The 23,511-nt window shown below is 46.2% G+C and overlaps 1 protein-coding gene across 1 annotated transcript in view; it reads right to left on the bottom strand.

Annotated features, from left to right (window-relative positions):
• DNAH5 (dynein, axonemal, heavy chain 5) overlaps positions 1-23,511 on the bottom strand; it is a 187,207-nt gene that overhangs the window by 117,731 nt on the left and 45,965 nt on the right. Inside the window, exons 18-32 of the mRNA XM_015416182.1 lie at positions 22,441-22,573; positions 20,622-20,651; positions 20,217-20,462; positions 19,023-19,213; positions 18,280-18,370; positions 14,718-14,854; positions 12,521-12,722; positions 12,011-12,246; positions 8,449-8,667; positions 7,790-7,852; positions 6,729-6,967; positions 3,813-4,053; positions 1,262-1,461; positions 1,017-1,170; positions 622-785 (exon numbers count right to left, since the gene is read on the bottom strand). Coding sequence (XP_015271668.1) covers positions 622-785; positions 1,017-1,170; positions 1,262-1,461; positions 3,813-4,053; positions 6,729-6,967; positions 7,790-7,852; positions 8,449-8,667; positions 12,011-12,246; positions 12,521-12,722; positions 14,718-14,854; positions 18,280-18,370; positions 19,023-19,213; positions 20,217-20,462; positions 20,622-20,651; positions 22,441-22,573 — 2,546 coding nt within the window. The remainder of the gene's footprint in view (positions 1-621; positions 786-1,016; positions 1,171-1,261; positions 1,462-3,812; positions 4,054-6,728; positions 6,968-7,789; positions 7,853-8,448; positions 8,668-12,010; positions 12,247-12,520; positions 12,723-14,717; positions 14,855-18,279; positions 18,371-19,022; positions 19,214-20,216; positions 20,463-20,621; positions 20,652-22,440; positions 22,574-23,511) is intronic.

Genomic DNA, 23,511 nt, shown 5'->3' with positions numbered 1-23,511 from the left:
TTATTATTATGAGTTTGTATAGCATCGCATTTTAAGGTGCCCTCCGTCATGGTCTTTCAGTGGCTGAATCTTCCTCATCTCACCATGGGAAGGAATGCATCATTAAAAGTAAAATTCATCCTGCTTCCAGGGGTTAAAAAACTTTGATGACCTTGGCTAGTACTGCAAGCCCTTTATTATGTGAACTAGATGAAATGATCACCCAGACCCACCTAAGTGAAATAATGTAAAAGTAGCAAGAACAAGGCAGTGTCTTTGCTACAATAGCCTACGAGCTTAAAGTACGATTCCTCCAATAAACTCTTGCTCTCGCTCAGCTTTGAAACACTGCAGCATTGAAATGTCATGCACATGCAAATAAATATTTTGAGAAGGTAAATTTGGAATTCAACTGACTGGCCACTATTTTGTGCTAAAAGGTTTTTCTTATATAGAAATACAGCCTGAATTTTCCCACACAGGATGTTACAGAAAATTCTACTTTATTACTGAATACCAAGTCAGTCCAAGTCTGGTTTAATTCTTATACCCAGAACAACTTATACCCAGAAACAAACTCTGTTGGCCTTGAACTTCCTTCTGTTGCCTCAGACCAACACGGCTATCTGTTAAAAGTCTTACCCTGTAAGAGACTTTTGACAAATCTCCAACTGCTCCAATAAATGTGGCAGCAGCTGTCCCATGGTTTCATCTCCAACACAGCACTGGACCACGTTTGGTATTTCATGGGCTCGGGTCATGATCTTCGCCCACGACTTGTCAATGTTGGAGAAGCGCTTGGCCTCCTGTTTCAAGAGACAGAGGAGAGAGCCATCAATGGCGCCTAGACAAGAGGACGTCAGAGAAGATGACTTTCCAGTGGTTGATTTTTTTTCCAGGTTACTCATGCCAACTTCTTACAGTACATTTTTTGTTGTATGTTTTGGAGAGCATTAAAATGATCGACCCGTCATCTTAGCAACCAATGTCACCCTACCTTGTTGGCAGGTTCCGTCTGACCCAGGAAAGGTTCATACCTTCGGAAGCTGTTTTGCAATGTCTCCGCCCACAAAGACAGCCTCCAGGTATATCCAAAGATTCTGCACAGTCATCCAGTTCTCAATTATATCGGTCGTGTTAGACAGATATTGTACCCACTTTTGTATCTGGGCCTTGAATGGTGTGTTGTACCTGAAATAAATGCATGAGTTTAGACAGAGTCTTTCGAAATGACCACATAAAAAAACCCCAAATTAGACAAGGGGAAGGATCTCCCGGTCACCTGTTGCTCATGAGGGAGCTCAGCACCATCAGGCTGTCCTCCATGCTGGCAATGGTCTCAGAAGTGCTGTCTCCCCTCAAGAGCAGCTCTCCGCGGGTTTTGAAACTTGTGAACGTGAATGTCTTGTTGTCCCACTCGGCAATCACCTGTTTCAGCTTCTGTTCAATGTCCCTCTCCTTCACGGCACTGATACAGATATCCTAATAAATCAGCAACAGGTAATAACTGCAGAGGCCTTAGCCATTTCATACCAAGCCCATCAGAACACCACCCAAAGCGACAGAACAGTCTTCGGGGGAGACTCTTGCACCACTCATGCCTCCCACAAGCCAATAACCAGCCGCAACACTCAGCAAAGCCACAGGCGGTGCTCAACGGCAGCCTGTTTGCCATGAAGAAGAAGAAGAAGAAGAGATTAGATTCATACCCCCGCCCTTCACTACCCAAAGGTGTCTCAGAGCGGCTTACAAACTCCCTTCCCTTCCCCTCCCCACAACAGACCCCCTGGGAGGTAGGCGGGGCTGAGAGAACTCTGACACAAACTGCTCTTCTCCAAGAACAGCTGTGCCAGAGTTATGGCTTGCCCAAGGTCATCCAGCCAGGTGCAAGTGGAGGAGTTCTCCCAGATTACAGTCCGCGTACTTAATCACTGAACTGAACGATGCTGCTGACGGCCCCCGTGGAACACTTTCCAGTGCCAGGGGGCTTTCTGAACTGTGAACGGGAGTCAAAGGTGGGTCACAACTGCAGCTTCTCCAATTTTTCACATAATTTCAACTAGCCCATTTATGATCTCTAAGCTTTAACTGTTCTGGCAACTACTGCTCATATTCGTTACGTGGCTATCAGATCAGCAGAGGCCAGTCCCCAGCCAACACCGCCCTTCCCAGTCCAAGACAAATCTCCTTCTTGGCACGAGTCCCTTCTGGAAGCACCGCGGAGCACTCTCTGGATTCCAAGAATCCAACCTGAGACCGGTCCCAGAAGATAGTCTAAAATATCCCAATACAGCTGAATCTATTCAAGCTACTGATCAGCTCTGCATCTACAAAAGCACACAGAAGCCCCATGTGCACTATGTAGAATTCACCCAAGGAAGGATGGTGTATGATGTTTAACATCTGTGTAATACACTTAACAAATATAGTTTTTCACTCTCAAGCATAGATCTATATGTTGTAGAAGGCTTTCACGGCCAGAGTTCATTCGTTGTTGTAGATTTTCTGAGCTGTATGGCCGTGGTCTTGGCATGGTAGGACCTGACGTTTCACCAGCAGCTGTGACTGGCATCCGCAGAGGTATAACACAGAAAGATGGAGTACTCTCTGTGTCAATGTGAGAAGAAAAATGGTAGGCAGCTACATAAGAACATAAGAGAAGCCAATGTTGGACCAGGCCAATGGCCCATCCAGTCCAACACTCTTTGTCACACAGTGGCCAAAAATACTAGGTGCCATCAGGAGGTCCAACAGTGGGGCCAGGACACTAGAAGCCCTCCCACTGTTGCCCCCCCCCCCAGCACTAAGAATACAGAGCATCACTTGCCCCAGACTGAGAGTTCCTATCTATACCTTGTGGCTAATAGCCACTGATGGACCTCTGCTTCATATGCTTATCTAATTCCCTTTTGAAGCCGTCCATGCTTGTAGCTGCCACCACCTCCTGTGGCAGTGAATTCCATGTTTTAATCACTCTTTGGGTGAAGAAGTACTTCCTTTTATCCGTTCTAACCCGACCACTCAGCAATTTCATGGAGTGCCCACCAGTTCTTGTATTGTGAGAAAGGGACAAAAGTACCTCTTTCTCTACCTGCTCTTTCCCATGCATAATCTTGTAAACCTCAATCATGTCACCCCTCAGTCGTCGTTTCTCCAAGCTGAAGAGCCCCAAGCGCTTTAACCTTTCCTCATAGGGAAAGTGTTCCAACCCTTTTATCATTCGAGTTGCCCTTTTCTGCACTTTTTCCAATGCTATAATATCCTTTTTGAGGTGTGGTGACCAGAACAACAGAGACCTGTTGTTTTGCTTTATTTCTGTAGAGGGGTATGTGCTTAGTGGGGGGGGGGAGGGTAGTTGACTGTTATTTCTGGTGGGCCAATGCCGTGGGGTGACTGGGTCCTGATTTTTAGTGCCTTTTCTTGAACACAATATATCTGCAATCTTCATGCTTTCATCTCCAGTCCTAACAAAGCTCGTGTTCAGTATGGTATCCATCAACGTCTCAATAAACTAAACTTTCTTCGAAGTGAGTGGTGTTGAGAACTGATTTAACCAGGATTCTGGCAGGCTGTGGCATTCCAGGGTCTCAAGGCAGAGGTCTTTCACATCACCTGATCCTTTTTTTAACTGCAGATGCCGGTGATTGAACCGGGGACCTTCTGCACGCCAAGCAAACGCCCTGTCACTGAGCCACGGCCACTCAGTCCCACGTAATACCACAGGCTCACTGCTGCAGAGACAGGGTGCAGTGGAGAATATGCACTGGCAGACACAGTCATTCAAGGGTGCTGTTATGTCAGCTGTTACTGCAGAGTCCCCCTGGCATAAATACCTCAATCTCTTCTTTGAATTTCAACAGAGGGGCTTCCATGATGTTTTTCAGTTTGAAAGTCTCGCTTTCTACATCAAAACTGTGGCCTGTGAGAGTGGTGATGTGCCTCCAGTGACGCGCCATCATGGCTTTATGGGACATCAGCTCAAGCAAAGGGCAACACTCGTTGAAGTCATCGATGGTCTTCTTCAGATCCAGAAAGGCCTGCCACTCCTTCAAAGCTCGTGGCAGCTTTCGACACCTAAAGGTACACCACAGAAATCCCCAAATATATTTAACAGTGATTTCAAATAGTGTTCATGCACTAAAGCACTTTTCCATATACAGAATGCTATCTAATCCTGCAAGACAAACTGCTGGCAAGATAGATTCAGGTGGGTCACTGTGTTAGTCTGAAGCAGCAGAACACAGTGGGGGCACCTTTAAGAGGGGGAGGAGGAGACTGGATTTATACCCCGCCCTTCACGACCCAAAGAAGTCTCAGAGCAAGGGACCCCTACAAGGCCTCTAGGGGGGCTCGGAACCGTCCAAGTCCCCTCCCATCCGCCACGATTTCAGGGCGCTCACATCAGAGTTCGATGGAGCGTGCCCATCCAGTGAGTCGCTGAAACAGGAAGTCGCCCCTTCCCCTTAGTCTTTAATAAGTCAGTGAGGGGCAGGCTTACTTGGGCGAAATTGGGGAGGAAGGGGCGGTAGAAGTTAGCGAAGCCTAAGAATGATTGGAGTTGTCTTCTAGTATGAGGGGCTTCCCACCCCAACACAGCAGCCACTTTGTGCGGGTCCATTTCCAATCCCCTCTGGGAAATGCGGTAGCCCAGGAAGTCTACCTCCACCCTATGAAACTCACACTCAGACAGTTTGGCAAATAACTTGTGTTCATAGAGGGTCTCAAGTAGAAGAAAAGAAGAAGATGAAGAGATTGGTTTTATACCTCACCCTTCACTACCCAAAGGAGTCTCAGAGCAGCTTACAGACTCCTTTCCCTTCCCCTCCCCACAACAGACACCCTGTGAGGTAGGTGGGGCTGAGAGAGCTCTTGACAGAAACTGCTCTTTTTTCAAGAACAGCTCTTATCAGAACTACGGCTTGCCCAAGGTCATCCAGCCAGGTGCAAGTGGAGGAGTGGGGAATCAAACCCGGTTCTCCCAGACCAACAAAGTTTTATTCTGGGTGTAAGCTTTCGTGTGGATGCATATGCATGCATCCTGTCGTAGCCCAGCTGGTCTCGCAGGCTCCAAGTCCAGGTCACACAGGCAGGAGCAGGGCAAAGGAATGTTCACAGCATAGTCCAAACAGTCCAAGGTCAGTTGTTACAGTCAGAGAGAGTCCAAAAGCAGATTCAAGCCGCTCCAAGAGTCACGGGAGTAGAGCAGAGTCAGGAGAGTTGTGGTCACAGGATTCACTGTGAGGTGACATGTTACTTCCACAAGTTGGCAACAGCTCACACCCAGCTTTAAGTAACTTTTCCCTAATTAGTCTTAGCTGCAGCTGGAAAGTTAGCAGGGCTCCTGTAATGACTCATCTCGTAGCTCTCACAGGCCATTAATCTTTTATTCTGTCTGCATTCTTGCAGTTGCCTTCCAATCTTAGCCTGTCTTTTTCCTATGAGCGGGGGTCTGGGGGAGCCGTGGGTGCCTCCGGAGGTCCTTGCTCCCTGACTTCAGTCGGCTCAGTATTCTCTGTCTGGAATTCCTGAGCATCCTCTACTCTGAAGTCACCTTTCGCCACGCTGGACTCAGGCTCGACTTCTGAGGAGTCCTCCCTCCCACTGGGCTCCAGTGGCCAATCAGACTGGTCAGGCCGCAAGTCAGACTGGTCCTCCTCACCCGGGCTGGACTCAGGGAGCAACTCAGAGTCTGGCTGCACCTCAGCCGGAGGCGGGTCCACGACACACATGGAAGCTTCCACCCAGAATAAAACTTTGTTGGTCTTAAAGGTGTCACTGGACTCAAACTTTGTTCTGATAACACGACAGTAATTTGACCAACGCCCACACAGGCAAAACTTCAAAAAGACCAGTGCCCACATTAACTGAGTGCCAGCGCTCTCTGAAGACGTTTCTGTGGTCATGTGGCCAGCATGACTAAATGCCGAGACACACAAAACGCTGTCACCTTCCACCGAAGTGGTTCCTATTTATCTACATGCAATTTCTTGCTTTCAAACTGCTAGGTTGGCAGGAGCTGGGGCCAGAGACGGGAGCTCACTCCGTCACATGGCACTCAGGTCTCAAACTGCAGAGCTACCGACCTTCCAGTCTGCAGCTCAGCGTCTTAACCTCTGAGCCACTGTGGCCCTAATTATTAGATTATTATTAGATCTGTCAAAATCACAAAAAGTAGAACAACTGAAAGACACTGCCCAGAAACACTGGGAAAAAAGGATTTAACTAAAACACCATTAAGGTAAAGGTAAAGGTTCCCTTGCTCGAAAGCCAGTCGAGTCCGACTCTAGGGTTGCGGTGCTCATCTCCGTTTCAAAGCCGAAGAGCCAGCGCTGTCCGAAGACGTTTCCATGGTCACGTGGCTGGCATGACTAAACACCGAGGCGCACGGAATGCTGTTACCTTCCCACCGAAGTGGTACCTATTTATCTACTTGCAATTTCTTGCTTTCGAACTGCTAGGTTGGCAGGAGCTGGAACTAGAGACGGGAGCTCACTCCGTCATGCAGCACACTCGGGTCTCGAACTGCTGAACGACCGACCTTCCGCAGCCTGCAGTTCAGCGTCTGAACCACTTGAGCCACCGCAGCTCCTAAAACACCATTAACGGAAATCAAATCCTCCTTCCATTGTTCTTCCAGACATGTCCCTGAAAACTGGGAGGAGCACATACATGTCTTACCCTCCCCACGCTCAGTACAATCTGAAGAAACTCTTGAGAGATGCAGACTGGGCCTCCCCATGTTTCCCCACCTGTTCTGAAAATCCAGGAGTTCGCTGTTAATTTTCTCGATGTTCACTTCCGACCAGAGGATGTCGTAGTAGCCATTCACTGTGTCAATGACATTGTTGTACAAGCTGTAAAGTTTCTGCAACAAATTCAGCTGCTTCTTTATCTCGAGAAGCTGGGGATACTGAGTGACAGGCAAGCCAAACAGCTCTTCGCCCCCCGTGTAGGTTACGTATTTCCGATAAAGGTTGTCAAACCGATTCTAGGGTTTAAAAATGAAATGCTCAAGGTGTTTGAAATCACAAGGAATAGCATAAAACCAGCTCAGAGGGTGTTAATCTAAAGAAGATTTGGCCAACTAGTAGCCCACATTTTCCACAGACTACCTAAACAAGAGCTAAAAGAGCAAAGAATCAGGGTGGAATTTGTCACACGTCTTCCTTTCCTAGAGATGATCTCTGAATTCCCACTCTCCTGTGCAAGTCTTAAAACTAGTCTAAAAACTGAGCCAGTCCAGGTAACAGGACTAACACCATCTTGACAACTAGCGCCATCAGTCATACACATATTGAAAAAAGTTTATAGTAAGGAAGATGACTGCTACTTCAGGATGGATTTCTAAACTTCTTCTTATTCTAAATCCCATTTATCTTTAAGTGCACCTTTTGGCTTTGCCATCTGCTTCCAGTCCAACTAACTGCATCAAGCACCATTGATTATACCTGCACGTGTGCGTGAATGTGACGTGTGAGCCATAAATGCATGCATAAAAACTACAGGTTAGGTGCATGTGTAAATGCACCCTCAGATACAAACATGCTAGTATTATAGTATTATAGATGTGAAGCCTAGACCAGACTTCCTCTCTTTTTTTTGCCCTTTCCCTTCTTTTCATCCATCTTTGCTTTGAGACCAGTGGTGTGAGGTTCAGACCACCAACAATACCAAGGCTGAAAAACAGCAGAGAAAGGGCAGGATAGGATGTCATTCCACTAGGAGTCACACTGCAACATTCCATTAAAAGTCTATCATGGGCAGTTTCCAGAACCTTCACCCGAAATGAGCGGAAGGATGCGAAGAATACCTGGAACATGACAAGCCTGTCACTCGCCTCCTGAGGTTCCAGACCAGCCGCCATGGGACCATTCTGGAAGAGGAAAAGAAAGGTGATAATATCAGAAGCTAAATCTCCTAAAGTATTTCAGAAAAGATACGATCCTTGGTTTTAAGAGCTACCATTCTGCCATTGGTTTCTTGGCTAGATCATCAACTTTCGTATCATACAAATTAGCACTGCTAAAAATAACAGCTGCATTTTCCATGGCCTGTGCAGAAAATGCTGCATGATGGAGTGAGCTCCTGTCTCTAGTTCCAGCTCCTGCCAACCGAGCAGTTCGAAAGCAAGAAATTGCAAGTAGATAAATAGGTACCACTTCGGTGGGAAGGTAACAGCGTTCCGAGCGCCTTGGTGTTTAGTCATGCCGGCCACATGACCACAGAAACGTCTTCAGACAGCGCTGGCTCTTCGGCTTTGAAACGGAGATGAGCACCGCAACCCTAGAGTCGGATTCGACTGGCTTTCGAGCAAGGGAAACCTTTACCTTTACCTTTTACAGGTCCCCTTGGAGATCCTCCCTGGCCTCCCTTGTGACCGATTATGAGTTATTGTCTTGGGCTGTGAGTTGGCACTGTCTGGCAAAACAGACTTAATCATCTCTAGTCTTGAGACCAAGAACAGCATACCTTGTCATAATCCAAGTAGTAGTGATCACAGTCTTCAACAAATGTTTCCACTGTGCTTATTAGCTCTCCCCTGAATTTGGGCTGCAGTGCAACCAATTCATTCTGTACTTCATTTGCTCGGACCAGCAGTTTCTCCCAGGTATAACGCAGTGTGTCCACTTTCTCCATCTCTTCCTTGGCCACCAGCAATTCATATTTATGTAACATTGCATAGGACTCCTGCCAAAACAAGCATGGTACCTATCAGCATACAATCTAAGTCACACGTGCACAAAATTAAACCAAGAGGGAAACAGCAGGAGGATGTCCTGTTAAAGGTGCACAGAACCCGGCTAGCCTAAAATGTAACTTAAGACCAAACTGCACACTTTATGGTCAGGTACTGGGTATGTCTTCAATGCCTATACAAGTCAAGAAGAAACGGTGATTTTGCGCTGAGGAGTGAACATATTCGCAACTGGAGGTAAATGGCACAAATATATATTGGGATATTTGGTTTAATACAGCAGAGTTTGCCCAGTCATGGAAGTGTGGTACTGAGCGCAGTCAATAAATCTCCCAAGAAATACATTGCAAAAAAGATAAACTTACTTTTATTCAAGCAAATCCAGTTCACATTCAGGTTGCAGTCAAAAGAAGAGAAGTTAAGCCTAAACTAAAGAGTACTTTCCCTATCACAAAAGGTGCAGCTTGTCGGGTATCCTGTGTGTGGGAGTGCAAAGGCATTGCTCTGACAGGAGAGACTTGCAGAGACACATGTCTCCGAGGAAGGCCATGTAAAGTGAGAGAGAGGACAAAGGAAGGAGGGGTCAGAGGACAGCTCCCAGATTCAGACAAAGAGAGGCATCCCCTTCAAGGAGGGAAACACCTATATACACCCTTGGAGTGATGAGGCACGCACACACACACACACACACCGTGTCCAGGCATGCTGAGTTGCTCACCCCAACAATAGAGAGGTTTCCCAACTGTTACAACTAATCTGCCCCCCAAGGATGTATTTTTATGCAACGTAATGTGCCATTACGGTGGCTGCGGTGGCTCAAGTGGTTAAGACGCTGAACTGCAGGCTGTGGAAGGTCAGGAGTTCTGCAGTTCAAGACCCGGGTGCCGCAAGACGGGGTGAGCTCCCGTCTCTGGTTCCAGCTCCTGCCAACCTAGCAGTTCGAAAGCAAGACATTGCAAGTAGATAAATAGGGACCACTTCAGTGGGAAGGTAACAGCGTGCCGTGCGCCTTGGTGTTTAGTCATGTCGGCCACATGACCACGGAAACGTCTTCGGACAGTGCTGGCTCTTCGGCTTTGAAACGGAGATGAGCACCGCAACCCTAGAGTCGGACTCAACTGGCCTTCGAGCAAGGGAACCTTTACCTTTACCTTTAATGTGCCATTAAGGCTCACCTGGTAAGCAATAACTGGATCCTGTGAAATAGCAAGCTGGTCAAAGCATTGATTGAGGAAACTAAATAAATAATAAGTAATCAATCACTGTTTTAAGTTAAGAACTATGCAGAATTGACCCTAATTCACCCCATCAGGAACACCCATACGGTTTTTACATAATGAAGCATGTACACGAATGTAAAATGGTTTATGAATTGGGTTATTGATTGATTGATTGATTTGATTTGTACCCTGCCCTCCCCGCCAAGGCAGGCTCAGGGTGGTGACCACTGACGCTAATGCTAGGATCTCAACTATCGTGCACCCAATCAAGAAATCTTGTTTTGTGCACACATACCCTGAGCATGAAGCCTCTTTTCGGTAACACATAAATATCCACACTCAGCTACAAGGAAGGTACTGCACATAACCACACTTATTTCAACAGATTCTTTGCCTTTAGTTTACATGATACAAGCATTCCACGAAATGCAACTTAAGCTGGAGTCAAATGTTTATGTGGAAACCTACAGTTGTGGACTACAGAGGAATTACACAATGTTAAAGCTGACAACGAATAAAACTGAAATTGTTCAAGATTTTCTGCTTTTCTGTTCCTTGGCTCAATCATCAACCACACAGAAGACTGTGACCAAGAGCTCAGAAGACTGAGACATAGAAGAGCAAACATCAAGAAACCAGGAAAGTCCTTCAGGGCAAGGAAGTGCCACTGGAGACCAAGATCAAAAAGGTAATGGTATTCCCTGTTACAAGGCATATGGGTGTGGAAGTCAAATAACGAAGAAACCTGTCAGGAAGAAAACTTTCAAGTAAAATGTAGTACTGGAGGAGAGTTTTACAGATACCATGGACTGCCACAAAGACAAGTAAGCAACTTCTTGATCAAATGAAGTCTGTATTATCCATGGAAGCTATGATGACTAAACTGAGGCTATTTTACTTTGGTCACGTTGTGAGAAGACCAGACCCCCTGGAAAAGACAATACTGCTAAGGAACGTTGAAGGTGACAGGAAAGAAGGAAACCCCAGCATAAAATGGATTGACTCAATAAAGGACGCCTCTGTGGCCCTCACTTTACAGGACCCAAGCAAGATTGTCACTGATAGGATACTTTGGAGGATGTTACTCCACAGGCTCACCATAAGTCAGAGGTGATTTCATGGCACCTAACACACACACACAGACATTTGTGGTATGCTGGCAAAATGAATGGGGGGGGGAATAACAATCACATTTGTTCCACATGGTAATGAGGCATCCAGACTTTGTATCAGAACCTTCCCAGAGATGGAGAAGAAATCAGACAACGGCTATGGAGCCAGCTGGGCTCTGAGAAGGGGCAGGAGAGGGAGCTGCTGCTGGAGTGGAGAGTGTTAAATCCCGGGTTCTGGACACATTGCAGTGATCGGCTCTAGTTTATTCAGTGATTTCAGCACACTACAAGAACAAGCTAGCAGGGCTGGAGCCCTGCTTATAAGCATGAAAAACACCACACCCAATACACACACACTCCCAGTGATAGGCTATTTACATTACACTGCTTATCTATTGGTTAGTTCCTGGTTCCTGGCAAGCTATTGTTCTAGAGAAGCAAGCTCAGCCTGTTCTAGGTACAGCTAGAGGAAAGGCTTAGGCTCAGTACATAACAGTGAGTGTTTTATTATTTGCCTTTCCTTCACTGCTGAGGAGCAGTAGCTGAGGTTACTGTGTGTGAGGACAGTGTTTAAGCCTGCGAGCCGGTCACTTGTCTTTGTTCTTAACTAATAAAGGTATGCTTAGCTGAAATCACTCTCCGTCTGCATACTTTTCACCACCCGTGGGGCCAGTGTTTTGCCTCTATGCCTTGCAGGGAAGGCAAGAGACGGAGGGGGGTGCTTGGCCACTGCCTTCCTCCACGTCATGGCCCTGGTCTTCCTGGGGGGGCTCCCATCCAAGTGCCCACCCAGGCTCACCCTGCTCAGCTTCTGGGACCTGACGAGATCAGGCTGGCTGGCGATATCCGTGTCAGGGGTTATACCTTGGACGTCTTTTGGTCTTTAAGGTGCTACTGTACTCTCACCTTGAGTCTTCTATTAAAGAAGGGATATCAATAAAGCAAGCCTACAGTGACAGGAGTTCAGAACAAGAAACAAGGGCCAGAGCTCCCTTTCAGATTACCTCAATGGGTCCCACTTGGAAATCTATGGCGATCTGTTGCTCTCGAATGTCTTTTAATGCAGCCATGGCTATTCTGATGTCATCCAAGTCTTTGATGTGACGGTTCAGTTTTTTGTTGATTTCCTCTACGAAGTTAAAGATATTTTCCATCTCTGACCTGTATTTCTTGTTACAGTGTCGCCCAAATGCAACCATCCAAGCTTTGGTCTCTGCTGTCAGGGCCAACTTTAGATCCACTGGGAAACAAAGATGAGAACAGGGCAGCCGGTTACCAAGAAACAGCAGTGTCCCCACCCCCTTCCTGAATCCACACACTCCCTTCTTCCTATTGCAAGCAGCTGACAGAGACAAAAAAATGGCTTTATAATGCATAATATACTTTGTCAGGACCAACAAGTGTACAGTAAGAAGAAATGTGATGTTTTAGTCAACATTCTCAGACTCTATTAATGTCATGTGAAAGCAACAACTGAGATTGTTCAAGACAGCTGAAAATCAAAACTGCCATACCAGTATACAGTGCAATAGTTCCCACGCATATGAATTCAGGCTCTGAGTTAATTTCTAGTTCTAAGTCTCTGTAATAAAGGATCTGGGATTCAAACTCAGACAGCAAAGGGCTTCCTTTGACGACGTTTTCAATGGCTTCCTCTTTCTCCCTCTGCCAGATGTGGTGGTAACATTTGAAACGTTCCAAGGCAAGAAGAACTTCCTGAAACAATAAGGAGTCGCAAAGTAAGGTGGCGTGTATTTGGCCGGGGTCACTGCAGTGTTTTGCCTCTATGCCTTGCAGAGAAGCTTAGGCAGAGTAAAGATCCCCAAAGACAAAAATCTATAAATACGTAAATCTTCAAGGGTCAAACTAGACATCACGTTTTTTAACAAGTTGGGTTGGGGTTCCTCTGGCCCAGTTCTCACTTGGATCAGTCAGGTAGCAGCAGCTGGGAACCACATTCCCAAGCACCACAGGGGCCAATTTGGATCAGGACCAGTGTTCCCCCTAAGCTGAGTTAAATGAGAGCTAGCTCACAGTTTTTTAGCCTCTGGCTCACACATTTCTGTCTTAGCTCAGGAAGGATGACTCCAGAGCAAATTAATTTATGCAGGAGCCAAATCGCTCGCTCACAACTTTCATACCAGTAGCTCACAAAGTAGAATTTTTGCTCACAAGACTCCACAGCTTAGAGGGAGCACTGATCAGGACCAGGGTGCAGGGACAGGAAGAGCTTCACTGTTTGCCCCATGCTGTTTTCCTTACCCAAAAAGACCCCCCCCCAGCAGCTGTTATTCATCCCATTCAAGAGCTGCATAAGCACTGAATGCTGCACGGGCAGACAACGGGCATTTTTGGTTTGGATCCTCCACCCATGCTGCAGCCCCAAACTAAACTTGGCCCCAGCCGTTTTGGGGGGTTTAGTGCCCAGAGCTGCCACTTGAATGAGCCAAATGAGAATTTAAAAACCTAACATCTAGTTTCAACAGAAGTGAGAACAGTTTGGGGAGAGGCTGCACACATTGTGGACATTTCCATATGTGGTTCATGGTATATCCATGGACCTACAGGGATTTCCTTGGCTTTTCTCCAATCTTTCTCAAACCTGCTTTTCTCCAAAGTTTTGGGAAAGATTGCAGTAAAACCTGGATGGCTGCAGTATAGGTGGGAAAATTTGTATTTTTGGGCTCGCATGGCAGCCATTTTCCCCAACCCTGTCTCCGTGCCAGCCACTTCCTCCCCTGGCTACTGTGAGGCTTAATTTTTTTTTTTTAAAGGGCACTAGAATATTATAACTTTCTAACAATAGGTTAAGCAGGTTCTCTGAATTCTCAATAGGGCTGGGCACGAACCAGCTCATAAACAGAAGTTCATGATGAATTTTGGTCGGTTCGTGGTTCGCAAAGCGATGCTCATGAACTTAAGAGCTGCCATGAACTTCCATGAATTATAAGGAAGTTCATGGTGGTCCGTGGCAGTTCGGGAAAGGCTGAAATCTGAGCCATTTAAACCCCTGCTTTCTGCTCCCCGTGAAAAGAGGCAGGGAGCACAAAGCATGGGGTGAAATTGCTCTGAGCCATTTAAACCCCTGCTTTCTGCTCCCCGTGAAAAGAGGCAGGGAGCACAAAGCATGGGGTGAAATTGCTCTGAGCCATTTAAACCGCTGCTTTCTGCCCCCCCCCCCAGTTTTCAACAGGGAACAAAAAATGTGTTTAAATGGCCCCCAGCCATTCAAAATTCCTGCTTTCTGCTCCCCACAAAAAGCTGCAGGGACCAGAAAGCAGGGGTCTCCAAACAGCTGAGCAGTGGGGACTGCCACTCAGCAGTTTGATTTAAATGGCTCATTAAATTGCTCTCCGTGAAAATGGGTAATAAGCACAAGTAATTAACATGGTTAATTTACCCGGTTTTTAAAAAGAGAAACAATTTATTAGGACAAAAAAAATTAAAGCTTTAAAATCTAATACATTAAGCAATCCCAACAGTGATCACATGTGTTGATCAGAGAGGTTTAGGTAAAAAATGATCAACTGAGGGAATATCTACAAGCAAAGGTTTGTCATAGAGGCAATTCACACTACCCCAGGCTACTTCGCTCCACGATTTTCAGATGTGTTCCAGAGAGCCCACCAGCTGGACCAAGTTATAATGCTGAACTGCTTTTTCTCCCCAAATCAACCCCTGCAGATTCACAGAACCAGATCTTGCATTTACCCTTTTGGTAGAATTTATGCTTGTACTGAGAACAGACATCAGCTTAATGATTTCCTTGTTCTCCGAAACACTTTTGTAGTAGTTTTTGTTTTGGACAGGAGCAGGCAAGATCAGAGAGGCCGTATGTGAAGCAGCATCTTTTTAAAAAAAAAGAAGCCAAAAAGACACATTTAGAAAGAGGGACTTGAGGACAGGATGTTAAGGCATTTTAAAGTTTGTTACAGATTGTCAAACAAGTCACCCAGCTGTGAAACACAAATACAGCCTAAAGTAAGAAGACAAGACATCGTGGTTAGATCTCCATTCGCTTTAAACTTCTGGCAACAGCATCTATGGGGGTGGGGGTGGGGATTAGGTCAGGTTCACAGTCCCAGGGAATGGAGGTTACCACTTCACTCTGTGACATTTTTTTAGTGTACATTGCCCTTCCTCCCACAAGGTGCTATGTGTAGTGATTAGGGAAACATGCAGGGATTTATCCAACTTTGACCCCTCACCAAGGGTCCTTACAGGGATTCCGCATACAGCACACATTCAACATGTGCTATGAGAGCTGCACTGGCTTCCAGTGGATTACCAGATCAGGCTCAAGGTTATGGTATCTACCTTTAAGGCCCTTCATGGTCAGGCACCCACATATCTTCGGGACTGCCTCTCCTGGTATACCTCCTGAAGGGCATTACGCTCATTTATTTATTTATTTATTTCGCTCTACATCCCGCCTTGCCAGCGGAAGCTGGCTCATGGTGGCGTACAACAAGTTAAAATAAAACACCAATGCACAGATGCAATACTATACAATTTCACGTAAACAAACAATTTACATAAAGTGCAAATAAGTGCAGATGGCGATTGCTATAAGATGGTCCGATGTAGAAAGGCCAATATCCAAAGTTGTTCTTAATGACAGTAACTTGAGGGCCGTAACATGTTCAGTTTTTGATAGCTCATTCATCAGTGGCGGCTCATAACCGAAGTCCTGGTGGAAGAGCTCCGTTTTACAGGCCCTGCAGAACTGTACGAGGTCCTGCAGGGCCCTGATGTCTTCCGGGAGCTCATTCTACCAGTGTGGAGCTACCACTGAGAAGACCCTGGCTCTGGTGATGGCCAATCTGGTGTCTTTTGGACCAGGGAGAGTCAGGCGATTTTGTGACCCTGACCTCAGTGCTCTCTGGGGAAAGGCAGGCCCCCGCCATATAGGGCTTTAAAGGTCAAAACCAGCACCCTGAAGTGGATCCGGTATGCTATTTGATAAGAACTTTCTGGCGGTCCACGGCCCAAGAGATATTCAGCTATCCTCGACCAGGGCCCTGGCCCCAAACGGGTGGCACTCTCTTCCGAATATCACGCGTGCCCTGTGGGACTTAATGCAATTCTGCAGGGAAAGCCTTTAAATAACTGAAAGCTTTCTTTACCTCGGAGCCTATACTCCACCACCACCTGGAGGAAACGAAGCCATTTATTGTCCAGGTGGATGCCTCATACGTAGCAATCGGGGGTGGGGGGCTATTTTGTAGAAGGGCCCAGATGAGACGTTGCACCCACTCACCTGCGTTTCAAAAACGTTTTCCAGCACAGAGAGAAATTGTGGCTGTCTGGGACAAGGAGGCATCCACAATGAAGTTGGCTTTGGCTACTTGGAGACATTGGCTAGAAGGGGCCCAGGTCCTTTCCGAAGCGTGGACCAACCATAAAAATTCAGAAGCGTTGAAAAATCCCCGGCACTTGAACGCAAAGCAGCTGCGCCGGGCGGAGCTCTTCTCTAAGTCTCGTTTCACCCTCAAGCACCTCCCAAGGAAGTCCAATTTCCTGGCTGATGCTCTATCCCACCTACCGCAGCAAGTTAGCCAATGTGATGGGATCATAGACACCAGGGCTTTTTTGGTAGAAAAAGCCCAGCAGGAACTCATTAGCATAATAGGCCACACCCAGCAGCAGAAACTCATTAGCATATTAGGCCACACCCCCTGACTGTGCCACTCATTAGCCCATTAGGCCACACCCCCATGTTACCAGAAGTGTGGTCATCCAGCCACACCCACCTTTTGCTTCTTATTCTGTTGACCTTTTTTGTTGTCAAAACCCAGGGCCTTTCTTTGTAGCAGGAACTCCTTTGCATGTTAGGCCACACACCCCTAATGTAGCCAATCCAAATGAGTTTCTGCTGTTGGGTGTGGCCTATTATGCTAATGAGTTCCTTTTGGGTGTGGCCAACTTAGGAGCCAGCTGGAACTCTGTTCCTGTGCGTTCCTGCCCAAAAATAGCCCTGATAGACACTATGTTTACACCCACCCAGTTGGGGGGGGGGTCATGATTCGTACCCATGTGAAGGTAGGGGGAGATGCGGGGGGGGTGGATGGAGAAACTAAAGGCTGCTTATTCCCCACAAGATTTGGAAGCAATAAAGAAAGAGGGTACAGCTGGTTCAATGGGTGCTGGTATTAAGGGGACAAAGTTTTTGTACTGGAGGCACTGAGGGGGGAAGGACTATCGATGGGGCATGACAATAAACTGTCAGAACATTCTGGATATTTAAAAACCCTGCAGCTGATTCAGGACTGATAGTCCTGGGTGATTTCAATGTCCATGCTGAGGACGCGACCTCCACTCAGGCAACGGACCTGGTGTCGGCCATGGCGGCACTCGGACTCCAGTGTTCCCTCTAAGCTGAGCTAGTGTGAGCTAGCTCACAGTTTTTTAGCCTCCAGCTCATACATTTTTGTCTTAGCTCAGGAAGGATGGCTCCAGAGCAAACTAATTTATGCAGTAGCCAAATCGCTCGCTCACAACTTTCATGCCAGTAGCTCACATAGTAGAATTTTTGCTCACAAGACTCCACAGCTTAGAGGGAACATTGTCGGACTCCCCCAATTTATAAACGCTCCCACTCACCGGGCTGGACACATGCTTAATTTGATCTTCACCACGGGGGTTACAGTGGACCGGATTACTGCTTTGGCATTACCATGGTCGGACCACTTTGCCTTAAAGGCCCGTTTGAATGTTTCACTCCAACCCTGCTTGGGCACCAAGCCTATTTTGGCTCACCCACAGAGCCAAATGGACCCAGTGTGGCTTCAGATGGCTCTTCGGGACCTGAAGCCCTCTGGCAGATTGTTAGATGAGCTTGTAGAGGACCAGCATAGCCAACTCCTGATAGTCATCGACGAGATCGCTCTCGGGCACCCTCTGTGCCCCTGTTCTAGGCTCACTCCATGGTTTACCCAGGAGTTGCAGCTGGTGAAGTAGGGGTTAAGATGGCTAGAGAGACAGTGGCGGCGCTCTTGTGGCAAAGCTTCAAGAACATCCTATAGGACGTTTATGAGATCCTATGAGGTGGCAGTCAAGGCCACCAAGAGACAATACTATACAGCTACGATTGCATCTGCAAGCTCACACCCAGCCAATTGTTTAGAATGATTCAGTATTATAGCTCTGCCACAAGGCAGACCAAATACTAGGGAATTCGACACATCAACAACACACACAGCAGTAGCAAGACACCCTGTTTAAATCCTAATAGAGGCAGTACTCCTAAATAGTGACGTGTCCAAAGCATTACCGTGGATGTTTCCAGTTTCAGTTTCTCTCGTTTCGTTCTCAGAATCACCATCACTCTGTAAAGCTGCTATTTTTCTTTCTAGTATCTTTTTCTGCACAATAAATAAACATTTTATATTTTAGCTTGAATATAAGTCCGCAAACAGAACCTAGGACTGGAGTATTTAAGAACCTAGTACAGCGGTATCTAATATTCCTGGATTACTGGAAGAGCATCTATTTTATATGCAGACAGTCCCAGGTGCCATCCCCACCATCTCCAGTTAAAAGGAGCAGGCAGGATGTGCTGTGAAAGACCACCCTGGACATCTGCCCCCAGTCAGAGCAGACAGAGACGGACCATGACGAGCCCGGGGTACCCCGCGGTATCAAGCAGCTTTTCATGTTGAAGTGATTCACCAGCTAATCAAATAATATATATATATTTTAATCTACTCAAAGGTCACCTATAATTAATCAAGCAGCCGATTCCATTTTTAAAAAGTAATGCAGGTTTTATATAATCTGCAGAAGGCAATCTTACAAAACCTTACAAACGACATTGCCTCCCCCCTCCCACCCTGGTCACATTCAGGAGGCAACGCACCTTCCATGAGGCCCTGCTGTGCCACACGCAGATTGCTTTTTTGCAGCTTTGACTATCATGCAAATTTTAATCATTAAATCCTTTAACTAACCAAAGCTCTCATAATGGCTCAACCAACTTTTAAAAATAAGGCAACAGACTTAACACAAAACACACACCTTTGATAGTCTCTCTTTACTCCATTGACCAACCCCTTTCATGACGCTCACAATGCTATCCACAGCTTTGTTGATGGTTTGCTGGACTTCATCAAGGGCTGGCACCATCGCAAAATGGGGAATGGAAAGGAAAATGCCAGCCTTAAAGATAGGCTGAGCACTCAGTTTCTGCTTGGAGGCACTCTCGTTATCTAAATGGAAATGAACAGCTTATAAATCCACTTATTAATTCAACCTCCAGTGGGTCAAGTCATTAGATTCAATAGGAGGAGGGTTTATTTGGAAAAAGTAACATGCCAGCTGGCTTTTTGATACTACCTTTTTAAAAAATACATGACATTGCCACAGCAGCGCTAGTGGTCCTGTTTTATTTTTGGAGTTGGGGTTATTTCTGCTCTTCAAAAAGCCAGGTCTGACATGGTACAAAGAGACCATGCACAGATAGTGACCCTCCAATCATGTCCAACCAGCTCACCTATGTGTCTTATTCCATTGGGAAGGAAAGAGGACATGATTTGCATAGATCAGATGCGCACAGGACATACATTCAGCTCCCACAAAAGCCACTGTGCCTTCTACTAGGCTACACTTTTACCCAAACATATGCACCGGACTCGATGAGCACTAGACTACCAGAATCTGCACCATGCCTGATATCCAGTTTCTGTCTCTCCACAGTAGGGTCTCAGGCAACAAAAGCACTAAGCTTCTGTACCCCGTGTGATTTCTGTTTCAGGAGCAATACTGTCAACGTAGACATGCCTCTACCCAAAGAAGTTATTTATCATATTCCTCTGGAATAGCATTCCCTACAGAAAGGTGCCAGTAGTGGCACCTTTAAGACCAAGAAAGTTTAATTCTAGATATAAGCTTTCATTTGCATGCTTTCATTTTATTGCTTCAGACCAACATGGCTACCCACCTGAATCCAGCTTTCACCACAGTTCGTTAAAGGCTACCAATATATACAATAGTCAGCATGGCCCCATCTGCAGATACCTAAATCTGTAGATCAGAGCCATGAACAGACTAGGGAGATTTTGCAGCTAACTTGGAGGACCCCCTGTAGGTTTGGAGAAAAAAAATCTGAAGGCAAAAGGGGGGGGGATGGTGGTGGGGTCCTAATTTTTGTAAGAAATATCATGCCCTGCTGCTTCTTCCCAGTTTAAGAGAAGGGGAAGAAAGAGTCCCTACCTAAGAAGCTGATGGCAGAAGAGGCCTGAATGCGCTTGCGTATGGCTTCTAGGGTGTTGCGCGTGACCTTCAGAAGAGCATCCACGTTGTGGTGGCTGAAATGTGACAGCAGTTCTTGGGCTTCTTCCTCCAGCATTTCGATTTCCTTCTTTTTCCTCTTGGCTAAAGGGGAAGACAATCGGGACATCTGGCCAGCACTGTGTGAGGAGGATGCTAAGGGGTCTGACGGCCCTTCTTCGTCGGCCACTGGGAAGAACCACGGGAAGAGTTAGGCAGGCGGCCTTCCGACCAGCCAAACAGTCAGTCAGTCAGTCAGTCAATGTCTATGACGGTCAAAAACCAGCATAAGATCAAAACATCTCTTAAAACCATCTAATACTCATAAAACTCGGAGTTCAGGAAAACTATTGTGATAATTCCAAACATTTTCACTTTCTAATTGCTATAGTACAGAATTTTGCTATTGCATAAGTTACAGATTTCTGTGCATCTTCCATGAGATATTTCCAGAGTAGTTCAGACCTAAAGTCCATATAATACTTCAGTGGTATAAATTTAGAGAGGAGTGGAATAATTAATTGCAATCTTTCTTCTTGATAAAATTCACAATGCGGGAGAATATGTGTAACAGATTCAATCACTTTTCCAGAACAGCCAAACAAAACAGAGTCCTAGACAGGAGACAGGAGTCCAGAAGCACCTTAAAGACTAACCACATTTGTGGCAAAGGGAGGAGCTTTCATGAGTCACACGGCTCACTTCAGAGTGACAGTTTCCTAATCTGAATTTGGCTGGAGAAAGGGCAGCTGGCTTTGAGTTTGGGGGCAGCAGGACAAAATTGCTGAGACAGTTCTGTCTGCCCATGTTGGAGTTTTGGTAGCTCTATACTTACTTACCAGTTTTATATTCTGCCTTTCATTAACAGTTTGAAAAAATATATATACATATAATCAGTTTAAACCCAGTAAAACCTTTTGAAATGTCTTTAGATGTAGTTAGTATTTTCCCCAAGAGATGAATTTTACAAAACACTTAATGTATATATGTATGTGTTTGTGTGTGTGTATACACACACACATTAGGAGTAAGGCCCGTTGTGGGAAGAAATACAACGAGCTCTAGAAGGAAGCTCCAGGTGAGTGTCCTGGCTGTGGCTGGTGGGGCGGCAGAGGGAAGGGGGAAATAGAGGGAGGCAAGCCATGTTTATTTCCTTCTGGTTAGCTATAAGGCAGGGCTGTCTCAAGTCATTTTGCTGCCCCAAGTGGGTAGAATGGGAGGACAGCCTCATGGTAACAGGTATGGTTCCCTCTTCCCCTGACTTATGTTGATTTGGGGTTCTGCAGTGGCAGCTAAGGTAGAAAAGCACCTCCCTAGGCCATGTCTTCTGGGTTCCAAGGGTCTGGAAAGCGGTTCCATAGCCGGTTACAGGGTTGCCAACTCTGGGTTGAGGGGTAGAGCCTGGGGAGGGCAGGGGTGGGGAGGGACCTCAGCAGGGTATAGATGCCATAGCATCCACTGCCCAAAGCAGCCATTGTCTCCAGGAGAACTGATCTTGGTCATCTGGAGAGCAGTTGTAATAGCTGGGAAATTTTCTGTAGGGGAAATGATGTGCTGTGGCTGGGGAACATGGTGATTTCTGGGAGATCTCCAGGCCCCAAAGGGAGATGGCAACTCCAGTGACCGTTTAAGGGAAGATTGGGATATGTATTTTATCTCAGGACACAATCAATGACTCCCAACAGTAACAGCAAATTGTTTAGAAAGTTAGAGGCAAAGGCCAATCAGGCCACATATGCAAACGACCTCTGTGTTCCAACTGGCTATGGGGGGTGGGGAGAGGAACATCAGACTGTTTAGAATGTTGGAGGCGGGACTCAGGCAATGCAGCCAGTGGATAGGGACAGCTTCTGAGTGACACATCATGGAGCCAACTGTTTTAGGAGCGTGTGGAATGTTCAGAAAGTATCCTCTTCTGCAAATGACCTGACTAAGTCTAGGGCAGGTTCATGAAACCTGCATGATTTCTTAAGCCTTAACAAAAATTAGAATAAATTATGCAAAACAAAATATTTCCATAAAGTACTTAATGAATACAGGTTTAAGAAAGTTTTTCCTTGTTGTATAACTTCAGCTTCTTTTAAGGCGGAGGATTATGTTACATGCTATGACATGCACAAGCCAGTATTTGAATGGAGTTTCTTACCCTCCTCGGTCCTGCTTCTACTCAGAGGCTTATCATCAGTATCTCCTTTGATTTGTACTTCCACATCTAATAACGTATTTATTAGCTCATTGGCTGCTTCCTCTACCAATGAGCTTTTCAGGTGCAAAGTGCGCGCTCCGTTGATACAGAGTTCCTGCAAACAAGATACCTGTATTTCACATTGCATTCCATTACTTGGGTTCAAATCTGGTTTACGGACAAAGCCAGAGGAAAAAAGAATCAGAATCTAAATAACCTCAGAGTCCACTCATGTTACAGGCTCACTGAAAGTTGTGCAACAGCTAGGGCCTGGAGAAGAACGTGCACTGCACAATGTCTCACTTCAGGCAACCTACAGTCCACACAATTTCCTTTCAGGCTACTTGATGGTATTTCCCACTCACTGGGAGCCAATTAAGTGTGTGGACTCTAATCTGGGAGAACCGGGCTTGATTCCCCACTCCTCCACTTGTACCTGCTGATGTGACCTTGGGTCAGTCACAAGCTCTGTCAAGAGCTGTTCTTGAAAAAGAGCCGTTTCTGCCAGAGCTCTCTCAGCCCCACCCACCTCACAGGGTGTCTGTTGTGGGGAGGGGAAAGGGAAGGAGTTTGTAAGCCGCTCTGAGACTCCGTTGGGTAGTGAAGGGCAAGGTATAAATCCAATCTCTTCTTCTCTTCTTCTTCTTCACTTGCCATAGACTTAGATACCATAAAGTGATTAATGCATGCAAGAATGACCCCAAGAGATAAATATTTTCTGCTACTTCTCTGAACTAATGATGGATACATATGTTTCCTGACTCGCACGTGCACCTGTGTGTATATTTACAACTCAGAGCCAAGTTGCTGCAGCTGTTCCTTGAGGCTACTGCTTCCCTGAATTACTTAGTATATTTGTAGATCAAAAAGGATAGCTATGTCAGTCTGTCTGTAGCAGTAGAGAAGAGTAAGAGTCCAGGAGCACCTCAAAAGACTAACCACATTTGTGGCAGGGGAGGAGCTCACAGCTACCCATCTGAAGAAGCGAGCCGTGACTCATGAAAGCTCCTACCCTGCCACAAAGGTGGTTAGTCTTTAAAGTGCTCCTGGACT

The sequence above is a fragment of the Gekko japonicus genome, unplaced genomic scaffold, assembly GCF_001447785.1.
Source record: "Gekko japonicus isolate JY-2015 unplaced genomic scaffold, Gekko_japonicus_V1.1 scaffold502, whole genome shotgun sequence".
Classification (NCBI taxonomy): domain Eukaryota; kingdom Metazoa; phylum Chordata; class Lepidosauria; order Squamata; family Gekkonidae; genus Gekko; species Gekko japonicus.
The sequence above is the reverse complement of the archived record's forward strand: the minus strand, read 5'-3'. Positions and strand labels throughout refer to the sequence as shown.